The sequence below is a fragment of the Callorhinchus milii genome, unplaced genomic scaffold (genome assembly GCF_018977255.1).
Source record: "Callorhinchus milii isolate IMCB2004 unplaced genomic scaffold, IMCB_Cmil_1.0 Scaffold24, whole genome shotgun sequence".
NCBI classification, from domain to species: domain Eukaryota; kingdom Metazoa; phylum Chordata; class Chondrichthyes; order Chimaeriformes; family Callorhinchidae; genus Callorhinchus; species Callorhinchus milii.
This window is the reverse complement of record NW_024704765.1, coordinates 7279255-7296343: the sequence shown is the minus strand read 5'-3', so window position 1 is coordinate 7296343 and position 17089 is coordinate 7279255. Positions and strand designations below refer to the sequence as shown.

General features: G+C 43.5%; 1 protein-coding gene across 4 annotated transcripts in view; it reads left to right on the top strand.

The window, feature by feature from the left end:
- rerea (arginine-glutamic acid dipeptide (RE) repeats a) overlaps positions 1 to 17089 on the top strand; it is a 167114-nt gene that overhangs the window by 61247 nt on the left and 88778 nt on the right. For 2 of the 4 annotated variants that reach the window (XM_042343579.1, XM_042343581.1), the window contains exon 2: positions 15542 to 15984. In XM_042343579.1, coding sequence (XP_042199513.1) covers positions 15684 to 15984 — 301 coding nt within the window. In that variant the 5' untranslated portion in view covers positions 15542 to 15683. Of the gene's footprint in view, positions 1 to 15538; positions 15985 to 17089 lie in introns of all 4 variants that reach the window. The other 2 variants (XM_042343580.1, XM_042343582.1) reach the window with 1 other exon arrangement.

The following is a 17089-nucleotide window of genomic DNA, read 5'->3' as shown; positions in this document are numbered from 1 at the left end:
TGTAAAAAGCATAATTGAATTGATTGGTCGCCAGTAATTATTAGTTCTCTGTAGTTGACGTAAAGAATGTGGCAATTACAGAAAGGTTGATTTCTGCTTTTTTTTTTGGAGGTTGCATATTATGCACAAAAGGTTTTGTTCGTACTTTCCAGTTTTACACACAAATAATCAGCAATAATCTTAAAATTGGGGCTGTGTTCATGGGGGGGTGGGGGGGGGGGGGGGGAAGCAACGTCTGTCTAATTGTTCTGAGTTCTTTTGTAGCCTGAATACTGCTGCAATCTGAAATGTTACTCGCGCTGCGAAACTAAGGCACATTCACAATGAACTCCTAATAAACATGACTTAAGCTCTGTAGTTTACATCTCAATATTTCAGCCAAATGTACTAATGTTTTTCTGGAGGAAAGCAGTTTGGCTTTCAACACTACATTCAATTATCTGATACATCCAGAGAGTGGAGCGAAAGTAAAAGCCTTGTATGCTGATGTGCTAAATGTTCAGTATAACTAGACAGCTTGTATGACTAAAAGCATTAAATTATTTGCGTCTTAAGGAAGGATAAGGAAGATTAGGAAAGCCAGTTCACCATGCATTACCCTGCAGTTGCATCTGTTTGTGCAGCAATATTAAAGATTCTTGTGGAGAACTCTGCCAAGACTACTCAGACGAAGGTGCTGTTGTGTAGATAGAGGTAATGGTGATGGAAGTGTAGAATTTAAAGTGTGTGTGTGTGTGTGTATTCTACGGCGGCGTTTACACTACTGTTTTGTTTCTGGAGGCGACTTAACGACTCTTGTAAAATCACTGCCTTTCCCGGCTTTGATCACACACCACCCGATTCTGAGTCTGATCTCCTTTTTTTGCACGCAGGGAACTCTGACTCAGTCATGAAAAGTTGGGGATGTGGGGTTTGTTGACTCGGCAGTCTGCAATTAGAAGGAAGATGATTTTCTCCACCTCACTCCTTATAATCGCTATTGGAAACCTTTTGGTCGTCTTGAGTGCTATTGACCCACACTCGTTTATACCTCGCTGTTAGCCCGGCAGCAATATTTTCAGCAGAGGGAAAAGTGAGGAAAATATCGAGTTTGTTTTTGTCTCCTTAAATTCCTGTTGCTCCCCAGAAATGGGCGATTTATGTTATGTCTGGCGGCAATATATCCTTGGATTGTTTGCAGATAACATCCTTATGGTCTTGACTGCTCTTGACTGCTTCTCCAGATAGTGTACTGTCCAACGCTGAATCTGGAGTTTGAAGGGCTGGAGAGATAAACCTCTGATCACTCCTTACAAGGAAAGGAACTTACAATGGATGCACGGAGTCTGGCTCTCTTGTGCAGAAGCAACACAGGTTTTGTGGATTCTCTTAACCTGTATTGTGAGTTCAAGGAATACTCACTGCAGAGTGCAGGTCTGGAGAATGTTGCGTTAAAGTCATTGAAGCTCTGCCCACCCGTTGTCGCCCACTGCCTACCCGGAGTCGGGTTTTAAATAACAGTAATAATAATCCTCGCATTTGATACAGTGCCTCCATCACGTCTTCGAGACGTCTCGAAGCGCTTCACAGGATACACGGTAAAGTGAATTAACTGTGTATTTTTCTGGGCGAAACGCAGCAGCCAATTGCGCGCAGCAGTCGTGGATTGAGTGACCACATTATTTTTTTTATTTAATTTTTTTTTTGTGAAAGATCTTATTCAAGAAGAGAAGGGAATTTCCGGTGTCCTTGCCCACAAACCTCCAGGTTAATTAGTCATTCAGCTGAGCCGGGCTGACACCTGTACTTGTGAAGCAGAGCAGATGCATGTGTTGAGGTTTTACATGCAAGCTGAGGAATACCCACTAGGATTTGACGATCAGTTAGGGATTTCTCTAAAAGCAATACACCGTTAGCCATCTACTAAATGCTCATCCAATTAGTCATCTTGGACACTTTATTACACGCCAATACCAAAGACATGAAAAAGGTTTTTAACACTGCTCTCTGTATTCTGCTCACCAACAACTTGCCTTTCGCCAAGAAGGAACGTGGGCTTTACAAAAATATGGATATAACTGATTACAGAGGAAGGACTTCGACCAAAGTCCCGGTTAAAGTTTTTCAAGAAAGGGAGAAAAAAATGCAAGACTGAAGGTTTTTTGTGGGGGTGGGGGGGAAAGAGTCTCAAAAGTGAGGAGGGCAATAGTGGCTAAATGCTCTGTCCATCCGTTGTGGGATAGATGGGCAAGGGATGAGCAAGTGTCCTCTCTTAACGTGGAAAGGATGACGGAAATGGAGGAGACTGAATCTGTGGAGGACTAGAAGCCAGCGGAATGGGACATTGAGCGCAACGGGGGAGATGTTTGTTCTGCATGAGCAGGAGGTGCTCACGAACAACGAACAAGGGAGCTGGAGAGGCAGGGGAGGGGGACTGTGGAGAAGTTTGCCTCGACACGATCATCCAAATATCGGGTGATCATCAGGAACCAACAACAACAAGAACTTGCATTTGTAAAGCTCCCCACACGCAGGGTCGTGTCTCAGGGCCCTCCGGTCGAGGAACCAAAAGCAATTTGTCAACAAAATCCAAATGGGCGACTTGCCCACCATCATAAAAATGAGTTTGTTTGTGCAGCTAGTGTATTAATCGACCTCATGGATTTTCTTTTCCACTCTGAATAGCTGTCTATCCCTCCGTGCTGTCCAACAGACTGAACTAATTTGAATTGATTTTAAGCGGGTTCCAGCGCGCTGTCGATTGAAAATTTAAAAACATTCGGACAAATCTTTGCCGTGCACACGCATTCTCCAGTAATTCTTGCCTATAAAGGGGAGATCATTGGCTTTGCTAGGGTTTCGGTTAACGGTTTTGTTGACATGGTAGCTTATGTGAAAAGAAAATCCATTGCATTTTACCCTGTTCTGATTTTTATCTGGGTAAAGCTCTTGCATTCTTAAAAAAAAAAGTGTCGCAATTGGAGAAACATTAATTGGATTAAACCCGCATATGATTTATTTTTACCACAGCTGAGGTTTAAATATTTAAAATATTAAAAGGAAACTCGGCAGCTCTGGCTTAAACTGACTAAACTCGTCACATACTGTGTGCGGCTGGAGGAAGCCAGCTTTCAATTAAAATCTGTTTTGCATTGCAAATGCTTAGTCCTAATGAGTACTTTTTGGATATAGTGATTAAAAGGTCATTCTCTCCCCCCCCCCCCACCCCACCACCCCCCTTCCCCCCGGCAGAGATTGCACACAAGTCTCTGTAACAATAACTATGCTGCGTGTTTGCACAGCTTGGATGCTGAATTGTTGGCCATCTCCTTCTGCCACTGCCCCAAATTGGTATTGATTTGTGTCGGGGATAATTACGTTTCCCAAAAACACGATCGTCAAAAAAAATGGTTGCGGCTTTTTTTTAAAAAAAAGAAAAGCTGTTCACGTGTTTCGTGCATTAAATTGCTTTGTGCAGCGTTTAGCCCCTGAAACGTGCAAATGAATTCACATTGTGTTTTTACTACCGGTATTTAAACTTCAGTTGGATTTTTACAATGCAGATTGCAATGCGACACCACTCCCTTCTTATCCTAGAGCCTGTGATTTTGATTTTTACGAGAAGGGAGGAGGGATTTACTAAGATTAAGTTCCCTAAGGGTTAAGATGACCGTACTAAGCTTTTGAACAATTAGAATAATCAGTTTTGTTTCAGGTTCAGAAAGCAGGTAGTGTCATGGATGATTGGTGCCTAGGTCCATTACAGAAGCAAAAGCTTTGGCTAATTGGAGGTAGCACTACCCCCACTGCATCCAGGGTGGGGGCTAATGCTACGAGTTTAAATATAGATGGATTTTCTGGCTCATGTGGTGTTGATTATGCTGTACTACTCACATCTGCTTCTAAATATTGAATGCAAAACAGATTACTGCAAATCATTCGCTGAACAAACATTGTGTTGTGCGTTTTCCAGCGTTGGTAATTCACGTGAGCTGATTCGAGTTTCGGTCGCAGATAACAATAGTCAGTGTTCCTGAAAACACTTTGAATATATTCTCCCGCCTGGAGAATCCTTCACCGTATGGCAAGACTTTCGTTCACATCGGGGCCCGCCCGCGAGAAAGGCATTATTACGCGTGGCAACGATGGCACGGATTCGGAGCAACGTCAGTGAAAGCGAAAAAACATGACCCGCTTGGAATTTTTAATCTTTTTTTTAAAAAAAAATGTGTGAATCAGGCAAATTAGTCATTCATTTGTTATTGAGCTGCAGCTGTTAAGACTAATTATAAAATTGTGCACTGGATAAAACCGCCTTTTTAATGATCATCTCGAATCCAGTCTCCAGGCAAAGCATAAAAAAGGTTTTTATTTTTGTGGGGAGAACCGGCTAAATGTTTTGGTTGTTCATTGCTGGATAGGATACGGTGTAGCAGGGCGGAGGGAAGACGTTTCGGGTATTTTGCGTTGATAATAAAATCCCACCTCCCCCAAACGCAACACACTGCTTCTAACTCCAGATGTTTTGTCCACTTCTCCAAACAAAAATTGTATCGCCCGGTTGTTTTGTACGCCATGATAAAGTACAAAGTAAATGTTTTTCAGTCAGTTTATCCGTACATTGATACCTTTAACTCCATTGAACCAGATTTTGGCCATTTTGTGAAGAGAAAAAGGGGACGCTTTGATTTGTTAAATATCTTCTGCAGCGATCTGATTTACGACTGCTGTTAGCGATAACGTGCACTTACTCAGTCCAAATGCCTAATGTGTTGGAAAGGATTTCAGATCTCGTAGGAATATAAGATTGAAAACACATGGGTCTTTAAAAGCTATTGTTTTTTTTTTTGCAAAACATACAAGTCTGCTGCTCGCAAACCTCCTCGAGAGGATTTCTGCAATGTTGGCCTGATTCTTCCCGGTGAGCCGGTTGGTACTTTGTTTGCACAAAACAATTGATTTTAAAATGAATTCATCCCGTAATCTCGCACATTAAACTGTGCATTTGACCGATTCGCCCCAAAGTGTTTGGCGCTCCATTTCCGGAGTTGAACTGTCTGCTAAGTATCAATTCCGTTTCCCCCCCCGCCACCCCCCCGCCGTTATTAAGTATATTTCCCGCGTTGAAAACACACACTGATATCCAGCGACAGTAAATACTAGCGTTGGCCAATTTCCCCCGAGCTGCTACCGATGTTAGTTTCAGAAAGAGAGAGAGAGCGAGAGAGAGAGAAATCATCTTCAACGTTTCCGAAGACACTTGAAAATAAACCTGCGTGCGACGCTGACGAGAACACGCCTCCGTCTTTAGGGATGTGGTTTTTGAGAGTTAAACAGCGTGTTGCTTTTCAGTAAAAAAAAACCCTCGTTTCCTGTCTGCTGACCCCTATTGTGCCTCTGCGCTTGAGTAATAATGTTGAAAGGGGAGCCCCATCCCTATCACGTGCCTGGCAGACACATGGAAAAGCTCACAAAGCCATAGCGATGGCAGCCGGCAGTGGTAATTCGAAGGTTCAAATTCTGCCGAGACTTCGAACGGACAGTCCCAAGAAAAGAAAAAGGTGATGCCGACACTCTCGTTGCGTGTTTCGACAACAGTTGTTTATCGGGGGAGTGCGCGCGTGGGCGCGCGCGCGTGTGCGTGTGTGTTTTTCTGGCTGTAACCCGGTAGGTACGGACTGCTTAGCGCTGTTCGAAATCCTGAAGCTTTCGGGTCCGTGAATGCGCGCCGAGGCCTAATTTTATTCTCGCTGCAGTTTGCCGATTGAGTGTGGTGCGTTTTTTTTTTAGCAGAGTGTTGCGAAAGGTTTGTGGTGGAGGCCTTCAAACAGGTGCGTTGCTGGTAACAGGAATTCAACCTCGCTCTGCTGGCCGAGAGTATAGCAAGTTCTGTTTAATTGCATGGCGTCTGGGCTGGAAGTGTTATGCCATTAGCCAAGCTGGCCATTTAAAACCGCAGGCAAACAGCAACAGGCTGTTTCCTTCTCAGTTGTCCCACAGTTCCCTCAGGAAACCAAGCGTCATGCCAAGGACACGTGATTTATCAGATCTGAAAAGTCTATCGGAACTTGTAATAATGTGCACACAGAGGATTCCAATGCTTACAGTCTTATCGGGAGTTCCTGTAGCTTAGAGCGCTTGCCTTCGCAAGCAAGCGAGAGGACCCGGGTTCGATTCCCGGGCAGCGCAAAGCGTTGGGCACGCTTTCTTCTTAGCCGATCGGCAGATCGCTTTTCCGTGGGTAACAATCCCCCCATCTTTTAAAAAAATAATAAAAATACGGTCACTTCAATCCACGACTGTTTGTGAGACACCGCTGTGCGCAATTGGCTGCCGCGCTTCACCCACAAAATACACACTTTGCAATCACATATACAGCGTCACACAAAGTCCCAGAAACCCGAATTGTACAAGCCTTTTGTCCCGTCAAGTTTTTTTTGGTGTAAATTTATAGCTGGCTGTTAATTTTTTGAGGATATGGACAGTACCTATATCTACCTTCAGTTTTTCCCACCTCAGTCCCACCTGCACAAGCGACCCACAAATTGTGGTTGACATTTCCTTGGCTTCTCGACCTCCCTTTTTGCATCGGCAGACAGGTTTTTTTTTNATAGATTTTTTAAAAATACAACAAAGAAATGTTATGAAAGTCACACTGTCGCACTCTCTGTCACCCTTGCATCAGGTATCCACACGCATGCTGAGATGTCAGCTTGGCTCGGTTGGTAGTACTTTTGCCTCTGGGTTTGAAGGATTGGGTTCAAAGACTCTTCTTGGGTCTTGGGCTCATAGTCTAGGCTGACACTGTGCTGCTTTGTTGGAGGTGCCATCCATCGGATGAGATAAGGTCCCATCTGTTTGTCCTCAGGTGGATGTTAAAGATCCTGTGACACTGTTGAAAAAGAAAAGGGAGTTTTTCTCCCAGTGTCCTGGCCAGCTGCCAGCGCTCGTGGATTGGTACAGGCCTGTTTTCTATTTGTTTGTTTAAAAATAGTGGACTGTGCTTTGTACATTCTGGTTGCATTTACATTTTAATAAAAAAGCCAGGTGGAATGGATTCAAACCTCCTGTGAGAAGCACAAAGCTCTTCCAGCAATGAAGATCAGAACTTCTGACTCGCTGTGAACAATTTAGTCCGCTTCCCCCCCCCCGCCTCCCCTCCTCCCCGTTCACATTTTTAAATGTTTAAAAAAGTAGACAGACTTAAAGATTCTTTATACCAACATCCTGCGCTCTGTATATACTGAAGTCTGTGGGTAGTGTAAGTCATGTTTTGAGCAAGGATGTGTCAAATTGTTTAAATCAATCATTTGACATTAACATCAATCACTGTCTTGTTTTTACAAACCCACACTTCCAGTGGGGATAAATGCTCTAAATCCAGGAGTGTACATCAGGCGTAGACTAAATTGAGTGCAATTCCTGCTATTTCGAAAAACGGCCAGGAAATTCAAATGAATAACACCCGCAATATTCAAATGTTAATTGTCAGAAACTCCGGATTAAAATCTCTAGCAGCACACGAGCATTTGAAGTGAATAGGAAAACTAGTCCATCTCGCTACGCAAACACTGCGCTGCACACTATACGTTACCAATTAACTTTTACTGTGAATTTATACAGTGCGCTTAACACGTGTGTGGTTTTATCAAAACGTGTAATCCGTTACTTGATTTGTTTCTGGGTTAGATATTCCGTCCATGAAGTACTGCAGTCAAAAAATGTGCAGACATTTGATCTGGTCGTTTAGGTGGGGCATTGCTGTAGGGGATACGGCAATTGTGATAACCGCAATACATTTTTTTCTGTTTGTGTAATTGACTGATTGGTCAAAAAAGCAATGGAAGCAAGAGGAAGGAACTCGAACGTCATTTTAATATCGCATCGACATCACCAAGCGGTTGGTTTACAGTAATTACTATCAAGTGTAGTGACTGTTTTTGCGGGCACGGGTAGTAGCAGCTATTCAGTGACCAGCACAATTGGGGCAAACAGCTGTGAGGTACGCAATTAACCACTTTATCCGGAGGATTCTTGGCCAGAACGTGGCATTTCGAAGCGCGTCAGGAGATCTTTATTGTCCATTTGAAGAGCAGGATGTTGGGACCTTGGTTTAGTGTCTTGAATGATCTTCTTTGTGACAATAAGGCACTCCACTCCCCCAGTGTCGTACTGGAGTTACAGCCTTGTTTATGAACTCAAGTCCTGACCTGGGGTACGAGCTCTTTAACTTTCTGTTCTGGAGGTCGGTGGGGATCCGAGTCAAGTTAGTTGTTAACTGCACATTCTCAGTATGTTGATCCAGGTTGATCCTGATTTAATTCATCTTGTTCTCTTGGAAGTGACCTGCCACAGATGTGGCGTGATCGTGGAGCTTTTGTGACTGAGGTGAGCCAGGACTGCGAGAATAGTAATAATAAATCATTGCGTTTGAAATAATAATCCTAATAACGATGAGAATAATAATCCTTGCATTTGATATAGCGCCTTAACACGTCTTCCAGACGTCTCAAAGCGCTTCACAAAATAGACTGTAAAGTTAATTGACCGTATATTTGTGGGCGAAACGCGGCAGCCAATTGCGCACAGTGGCGTCCCACAAACAGTCGCGGATTGAAGTGACCAATTTTACTATTAGACACCTGAAGTGTGTCAGACTGACTTGGGAGATCCTTGATCAATTACAAGCAATTGCCCTTATTCAATTCCTGTGCTTAAATAAAAGTTTGTGCGTACGTTTTGTTTACATTTGTAAGTTTTGCACAGTGCTGTTTGCTTGTCTGCGGTTCCCCGACAGGAACAATACACCAGAGTGGCCCGTTAGCTGCGTTTCCGCAGTTAATGATGTAAGCCAAGCCTCCTCTTGTTTGAAAATGGTATCGTTTTCTATCCCCCGGAGTCTGTCATCTAAATGCTTTCTAGAAATTCGAACGCCAAAATGGGCTGGCATGCCGCGAGTGTAAGCTGCTTATGTGCTTGTAAGAAACCTTTTAAGTGGCGGGCCTCAACTGTTTTCCTGCCAACGGATTTAATATGGTGAAGCAGAGTTCTCTCATGTGGTTGTTTTTTGTTGCAGTATTTTTTGGAAAGAATTTCCAAACGCAAATTGCATAGAAGGGAAGGGGATTTATTGTGTCTCGTGCCCTATTAGAGCCCGTTTAATCTGGAAATGTGTAACTTTTTTAAATCGCGCTAGCCTGCCTGGGCTTGGCGCAGATGGCCCTAAGATGAGCTTTAATTGCTCCATAAATACGTTGGCATGTGAACGTTCGTGACCTTGCCGATTGCTTTTGCGATCCTTTCTTACCTGTTCGGCGGCGTTTTTTTCCCACAATTTCCTTTCACTCGTCTTGTCAACGCTTCTCAGCACTTTGACCTCCGATCCCGCTTGACCCTGTTGTCTCAAGCCAAGTTTCAGCCGCTAAATTTTCAACGACTAAACTAACCGCAACTTAACTCCCCAGCAAAAATAAAAGGCATTTTATGGACAGGATCAAATAGTCACAGTATCGCGTCAAGATTGTTTCAAGTGCCGTCCTCTTTCAAGTACATCTGTTTCTTGGACCCGGGCCAAATTGCCAGATTAAATTGTGTAACACTTCACTTTTTACTTGTGTGGTCTATGCCAAACAACATTTTCATCTCCTTTCCTCCTTCTCTCCCATGCGTTGGTTGTGAAGTGTGGAGCCCTGTAGCTCAGTGGTTAGAGCGCTCGCCTCGCAAGCGAGAGGACCCGGGTCCAATTCCCGAGTGGGGCGAAACCTTAGGCAAGTTTCCTTACTCCACGCGCCTCTGTTTACGTCCTCCCGACGTGAAAGGCGCAAAACAAATGCGTTGTTGTTGTTGTTTAACTAGCAGTAAGTAGAAACCTGCTTGTGCGTCGATTGGCGGGTGGCTTTTCCGGCGGTCATAATCCCGTCAAAAAAATAGTTTGTTCACTCAATCCGCGACTGTTTGTGGGACGCTGCTGTGCGCAATTGGCTGCCGGGTTTTGCCCACAACATGTACAGTCACTTTTCAGCATAATCTGTGAAGCGCTTTGAGACGTCTCGAAAACGCGATAAGGTACTATATCAAATTCAAGGATTATTTTGTTATTTATTATTGTTTTGCTCATGAGATTGACCTAATATTTGTTTGCTGCAATCCCATTTCTGCTGATTTTGACTCCTTGGTATTACATGAAGGTGACAAAACTTTTTTTAAAAAAATCCTCTTTTTGGTGGTTAAACCCCCAAAGCGAATATATCCTGAAAAACTACACTTTAAGCCTTTCTGTGTGTCCTGTTCCTGTCAACTGCTCAGGATTGGGATGACCTCCCAAAACATTATTTGGAGACTGTACAGATACTGAGACTCTGAGGCTTTTGTATTAATTTGAATCACATTTTACTAATCGCTGAAAATCACACCGGAGTAAGCAGATTTTGTATTTTGTATTGCAAATTGCTGGGCGACGTCAGTAATTCCCAGCTATGCTACATGTTCGAATGATCAACTCCTAATCTACTCCAAACAGAAAATGTACATTTTTTTCTGTCAAGAGCCTTGGATCAATTCTGCTCTGAAACATTAGCATCTCGGTAAGCTGCACCTTGTCTGATTTGTTCCAAAAGCTCTTGATGTAATATTATATTGTGTAAAGCATGACTTGGAATCGTGGAATGCTACAGCTCAGAAACGGGCTGTTCAGCACGTCAAGTCTACCCCATTGTTTATCCCACTTACTTGCTTACTCCTTGTATTTATTTGTAATCCACTTCCTTTGAATAAAGCAACTCTCGCCAACGAGTTAGAAGGTTGTGGGTTCAAACGACAGGATCAGGGTTTTGAGCTCACATAGCCCGGGCTGACACTCCATTTGACGTACCGCGCCATCAGAGGTGCTGGGTGTGACGATTAAACCGATGTCCAGTCAAGTGGACGTTAAAGATCCGATGGCAACATTCTCTCGGGGTGCTGGCCGACAATTTTCCAGATTTTTTTTTAAAAAAAGAGAAGTTCTCGGCTATTTGTGGCACATTGTTGTTGTGTGCGAATTGGCTGCCACGATGTAAATCTTGCATCTCAAACAAACAGACCTGGTTGTGTACTTGGAACGACCAGCCCTGAGCGTTTCTCTGGGGAGGTCAGAAAACCCACGCAGAAATGTTAACCACTGCTTTAGTGGAAGTGATTTCCTTGTGGTGCATCACCCGTGATCGTATAATTATCCGGGAGATATCCTGACACTTGCTGAACTGAAGCTTGAAACCCAATACCATCAGGCGATGTACTGCAGCTTAACTCCTTCTCACTAAGATTTCAATCTTTCAGTTTCTAGATTCTGAGCAGCCCAGAAATCTGTCCTTTCATCAGGCTATTGGATTTGTCCTGTTTTGTGTCTCCCGGTCACTTTTATTTGAAATCCTTTGGCGTTTTAGAACTTTTTTTGGCAATAACCACGTTCACAGCCTTGTTTTCCCCCCCAAAAAAAAGGGCTGATGCATGGGGTCTGGTGGCATCACCTTCAGATTACCTGGACAAGTTTAATGACTGACGACATAACTACTCGCTAAATGCTTCACCGAAATAGTTTTGGCATTGCATCAATCTCAAGAGATCGTTTCTTTGTTCTGTGCAACTCTGAAGTGAATTCCACTTTTTAAGTGGAATCCAGATCTAAAGTGAGCTCTCGCTTTGCGGACAGGACCGAAGATCTACATAAAGAGAAGCAGCTTAAGTCGCCTATACAGATAGGATACTGCGTAAACCAATTTAACAAAGCGTGTCCTAAGTAGTTTGTAGAATGAGTTTGATCTCATTCGATTAGAACCAGGTCTCGAAATGGAAGGAAGGCCCTCATTTTTAAATAGTTTGAAACGTCGCAGAACAGGTGTGTTTTTCCACAAGCCGAGTAGTTCTTTTTGAACACGGACGTTACATGCTGACTTTAATTTCAATATCACCCATCTTGAAACAAACAGCGCGTTCCCCAAGGCACGAAGGAGGGTGTAGTTTCGCCCACAAATATACAGTCAATTCAGTTCACAGTCTATCCTGTGAAGCGCTTCGAGCCGTCTGGAAGATGTGAAAAGCGCTATATCAAGTGCAAGAATTATTATTATTGTTATAGTTTGGGTTGGGTTATCACATGGAAGAATACCACGGCTCTGCGCTAACACAGTTATATTGTGCTGGAAATGTAAAAAAAAAAGAGATGCAGACAGTAGTAAGTGGGTGGTGTGTGCAAAACCCCCCAAAAAACTGCAAATTGGAATACAGGGGTGTGTGTCTGTGCTGGATTGACCCTGATGTTTGCCTGATGTGGTTGGCTCGCAGTGGGGAATAATCAGGAAGGATCAAATCGACTTGAGGTTCACTGAAACACCTGGAATGTATTTTCAGGCAACGTTTCTTACCACGTAAGAAACATTTCCAGGAAGTCTTAAATCATCCAATGGTTCACCCAACTTGTGAAAAGAAGAGGGAGAAGTTTCTCTTCCCGTTCGTTTGTTTTCTTCCCCTCGTTGGCATTAAATGCACAAAAAAAGCCGTCAACGCCCAATCCATAGAGAGGAAAGCACACGAAGAAAGGACAGTGCCTGGATTTGGCATAGATATTGTTACAGCAGTGCTTGTGGTTTGTGCCGTTGGACCAGTAATTCTAAAAAAAACTTAGCTACTGGTGAATAAAGCTATTTTGAGGAGTGGAAATACAGAGGTGATATGAGCGGTTTGCATTCTTTTTTTTTACATTTTGTTTTAGTACTCTGGTCTTTTGGTTGTATTTTCTTTCTGCCAAAATAGATTCAGGGACGTTTGAGCATTGAGTAACTTCACACTTCTTTCTTCCGTTCATTCATTCATTCATTCATTAATTCACTCGTTCATTCATTCGTTCGCTCGTTCGTCCGTTCATTCATTAATGGCTTAATTTAACCAGCCTTTAAAAGTTCAATCCGGAGAAGCCGATGGGAAAACGCTTGTAAAATGGGTGACTCTGACCTGTTGAGGGTGATTAATTTCGGTTGACCTGCCGTGATGTTGAGAGGCAGATCAAATCGGACTGGATTATGTCAGACCAAACAACCAGCTGCTTTGTTTCCAGAGGAAAGAAGATCGTCTGCCAGACAGTAATATTCGCTGGAACCTCCGCTACCCTTGTGGATCATTAAAATTAATGAAAAGATCAGTCTTCTATAAATACTGCTTGGCAGTGGCATTTTAAACCTGATTCAAATGAATATGTGTTTAATCTCTTAAGGACAAGACATTTCTAAAATATCCCATTGATCCTCGATATTGGTAATATTTTTTTTAACCCCTTAGCCACCATACGCACTGCCATGGAATAGGATGGTTGCTTTAACCCTTCGGTTTCTGAGCACCCATTAAGTTTCCCGAATCCACACCTGCTTTTTGTTACCAAGCTAGTTTTAACGACTTCATTCTTTTAAGAGGCCGAATGGAATTAAGCCGGTATCTTCAGTTCAGGTCATTGGATTGTTGGTTCACTGTTTGGAATTTCCTCCTCGTGGCAGTGTTGGCTGCGTCACTTGAAAGAGAAAGTTGTGTTATTTCAAGAAAGAAATAAAAGGAATAACTTCTGGTGGTTCAGCCTAGGAGTAGTGTTTTGAGTTTTGTTGGCAACATAGCAACGTAGTCTGCCAGGAAATTGATGAGAAGTGAAATAAAAGGAACTTGCATTTTTTTACAACGCCTCATCACATTAAAAAGTCTCTCCCTTTCCTAATGAACGTCTGTGTGTTTTTCTAAGCAGGGGGTTTGCACTAGCAAGGTCCCAGTGGCAGGCACGAGGTGAATGGCCGGTTAATCTGGAGTATTTTTTGGCCACCAGATCGGGAGACACGCTGTTCTCTTTTCAAATAGTGTTAAGGGATCTTTAATGTCCATTTCAAGAATAAGAAGCCCAGGTCTACGTTTAACGTCTTGTCTGAATGATTGCGTCTCCATTAACAGAGCACTGCCTCAGTGTCTGGTGTGTCAGCTCACATTGTGAGCTGAAGTCTTGTCATGGGGCTCAACTCACAACCTCCTGACCCACAGGCGAGAGTATTCCGCGCTGAGTCAAGCTGACAGGTGGATAGAATTACAAAGACTTTCTCATGCTATGCAACACGTCGCTGAAATGCTCCACCACATGTCAGTAGCTTCAGACCCAATTTCTCCTTTATATTTGAAGCACTTTTCCATTCTTTGTCCAGAATTATTGGTGTCCTTAAACCAGTAAAAAGCAGAAAATCCCAACCTCTTGAACCTTTGGATGCACAAATCTCAAAATTTATTTCCCATAAAGTTTTATACGCGGTTACAATTTTGGATCCTGAGTCATGGGAGTAAGTTTGAATCCCAAATTTTCAGGCAGGTATTCAAAATGTTATTGTGGTAAGTGAGTGGGCAGTGACTCCAAAGCTTTAAAGAATCCCCAATCGGATTCAAGCAGGCGGTACAATAATAATAATAATAATCCTTGCATTTGATATAGCACCTTATTACGTCATTGAGACGTCTCAAAGCACTTCACAGAATATAATTTAACGTGAATTGACTGTATATTTTGTGGGCGCAACATGGCAGCCACTGTACGGTTAAACAGCAAAATATGTTTTCCTTCAACCTACCATTCTCTTACTCCATTTGCAGCGCTTATAGTCTGTTGATGTTTGTCTTCAAGTCTTACTCTTTTCCCCCCCCCTTCACCTCACACACGCACAATCATGATACCAACAATGCAGAAATGTATGGTGGCAGAATTTTAAAAAAAAAGATATTTGGCCGGGTTAGAGATTTGAAGACTTTTTTTGCAAGTTTTATTTCAATCTGGTTCCACATTTTTTTTTTAAGTTGACTCGAATAGGTAGGGACCTGCTTCACAGTGATCCCTGAAACAGTGTGTGTTACAGGGGAATTTCGGGGAATGCTAGTTGATGCGATTGGACTGTCGGAATGTCTTTGAGGGCTAAACAGCTTGTCGACTCTTTCTACAAGACCGACAAGCAAGGTTGCAGGTACACTGATGGCCTCTTCCCCCCCAAGAGAACAGCACCTGAGCAAGAATCCTTGCCTTAAGTAGTGGATAGTGGCTTTAAAAAAAAAGCAATGACGCACAGCGCTGTGGATTGCAGGGGCTCTTAGTTCGATCCCTCCCTCTTAAGTTCCAGATCTCCCAGCCTGTGCGTTCTGCTAAGGTGCTTGAGGATAGGGCAGAGAGAGAAAAAAAATCAGTGAAACATATGTTCGCCTTAGGCCACCTTGTGCATTTCCTCCTTGCCAGGAAGTGGGAATAGAGAGACAGAGAGCGAGGGGGTGGGTGTGGAGGCCGGTCTACGTAGAAACAAGGAGCTCAGGAGTTCAAAATTTGCCTTATCGCTATATTTAATATTGCACCTTTTCTGTCGCCTCCCCTCACACCACCGGCCTTTATTCAAGCACGCTGGGCAGAAAGACACCTGTTTAGATAATGAACAATTGTACCGATAATACAGTCGCTAATTTTTTCTCTTTTCCCCCCCACCCCAACCCACCCCCACCCCCGCACTCCCCTTCCCTCCCCCAGCAGATTCTTCCAATTTGGGGTTATTGGAGTGGCCTGATTTTTTCTGGAGTTGAGCATTAAATTCAGAAGACTGAAGCCCAGGCTTACTGTCTACCTTTCACGGAGGCCAAGCCGTGAGAGGACAGAGGAAGGAACGTGGCGCATCATGACAGCAGATAAAGAGAAAGACCGCGATCGGGACAAGGAGAGGGACCGAAGGGACAAACGAGAGAATGAGCATTCCAGGCCTCGCCGCAGCTGTACTTTGGAAGGAGGTGCCAAGAATTACGCGGAGAGCGACCACACGGAGGATGAGGAGAACGACAAGGACAGTGGTACCACAGAGGACGCCGGGAAGAAGGCGAAGATAAAGAAACCGCCCAAAAAGAAATCTCGATACGAGCGAGCCGAGACTGGTGATATAACTTCATTTGTTACAGAAGATGATGTCGTCTACAGGCCTGGAGGCAAGTAATAATTCATAATAGATTTCCTGAATGACCCGTTTTGAAAAGAGAATAATGGATGCCCAGGAGTGATTACAAGACAGCTGTCTCACCAGGGGTTCAGATAACATCATGCAGTTAAAAGCCGTGAAAACTCTGAACAAATCTCTGTATCTGCCATCTGAACCCCTGATTCAGATGCCAGCTACAGGATATTATTGCCTTGAAACTGCTCCCCTTCTGTTGTGCTACTTGTCACCACATGTACTGGTGGAGTTGGGGGGAAATGTTACTTTATTTGTTAAGTTTCATGCGTCCCTTTTGCCTGTTTTTAATCTCTGTGCCCACCCAGTGAAGGTGAATAGCGTCCATACCTCTAGCATTACCAGGTAAGGTGCACTTTGTGTGGGATTGATCAGTGTGACTCCTGCTTTGGCTGAAATGTGCCTTAATCATCACTTCGGAAAGACAGCTCGTAATATGCCTTTTGTGTGAATTTTCTACTGTCTGCATTGAGAGTGCCGGTTGAGACACGGACTCACATCCACTGCCAAAGCTCCATTGTTGAAGGGTTTAGAGCAGGGAGAGAAGACGTCCATTATTTGATTAGATCTGGACTTTGGTCCGGAGCTGAAATGACCATTGTTAAGTATACAGCAATAATCGTTTGGGTCCTGTGCATTCCGATGTAGAGGACATTACTGTGGAGTTGTCAACTTGCCTCAGTTGGTAGGATTCTGTCCTTTGAAAACTACTTTAATAATAATAATAATTTTATGATAATAATTATTATTAGCCACCCACATTGTTATTTGAGCTCCCAGTCTCGGTGGACTCTCCAGTCCAGTACTGAGTGAACGCTGGATTGTTAAATGGATTGTAAAGATCCCATGTTAGGAAAGAGAAGGGAGCTTCTCCCAGTGTCCTGGCCAAACATTTGCTTGTGGTAGATTTCGACCATTGGAACCACTTACAGTGAAATACTCTCTATGATAAACAGAGTGAGGCATTATATCTCCGAGATCAATTAAAGTAGGCAGTCATGGATCATGATCACCTTCGGCCTCCCCCGTAACTTTGGACCTCGATCTCTCACCAAAAGGAAGGCTCACTCACAGTGCAGTAA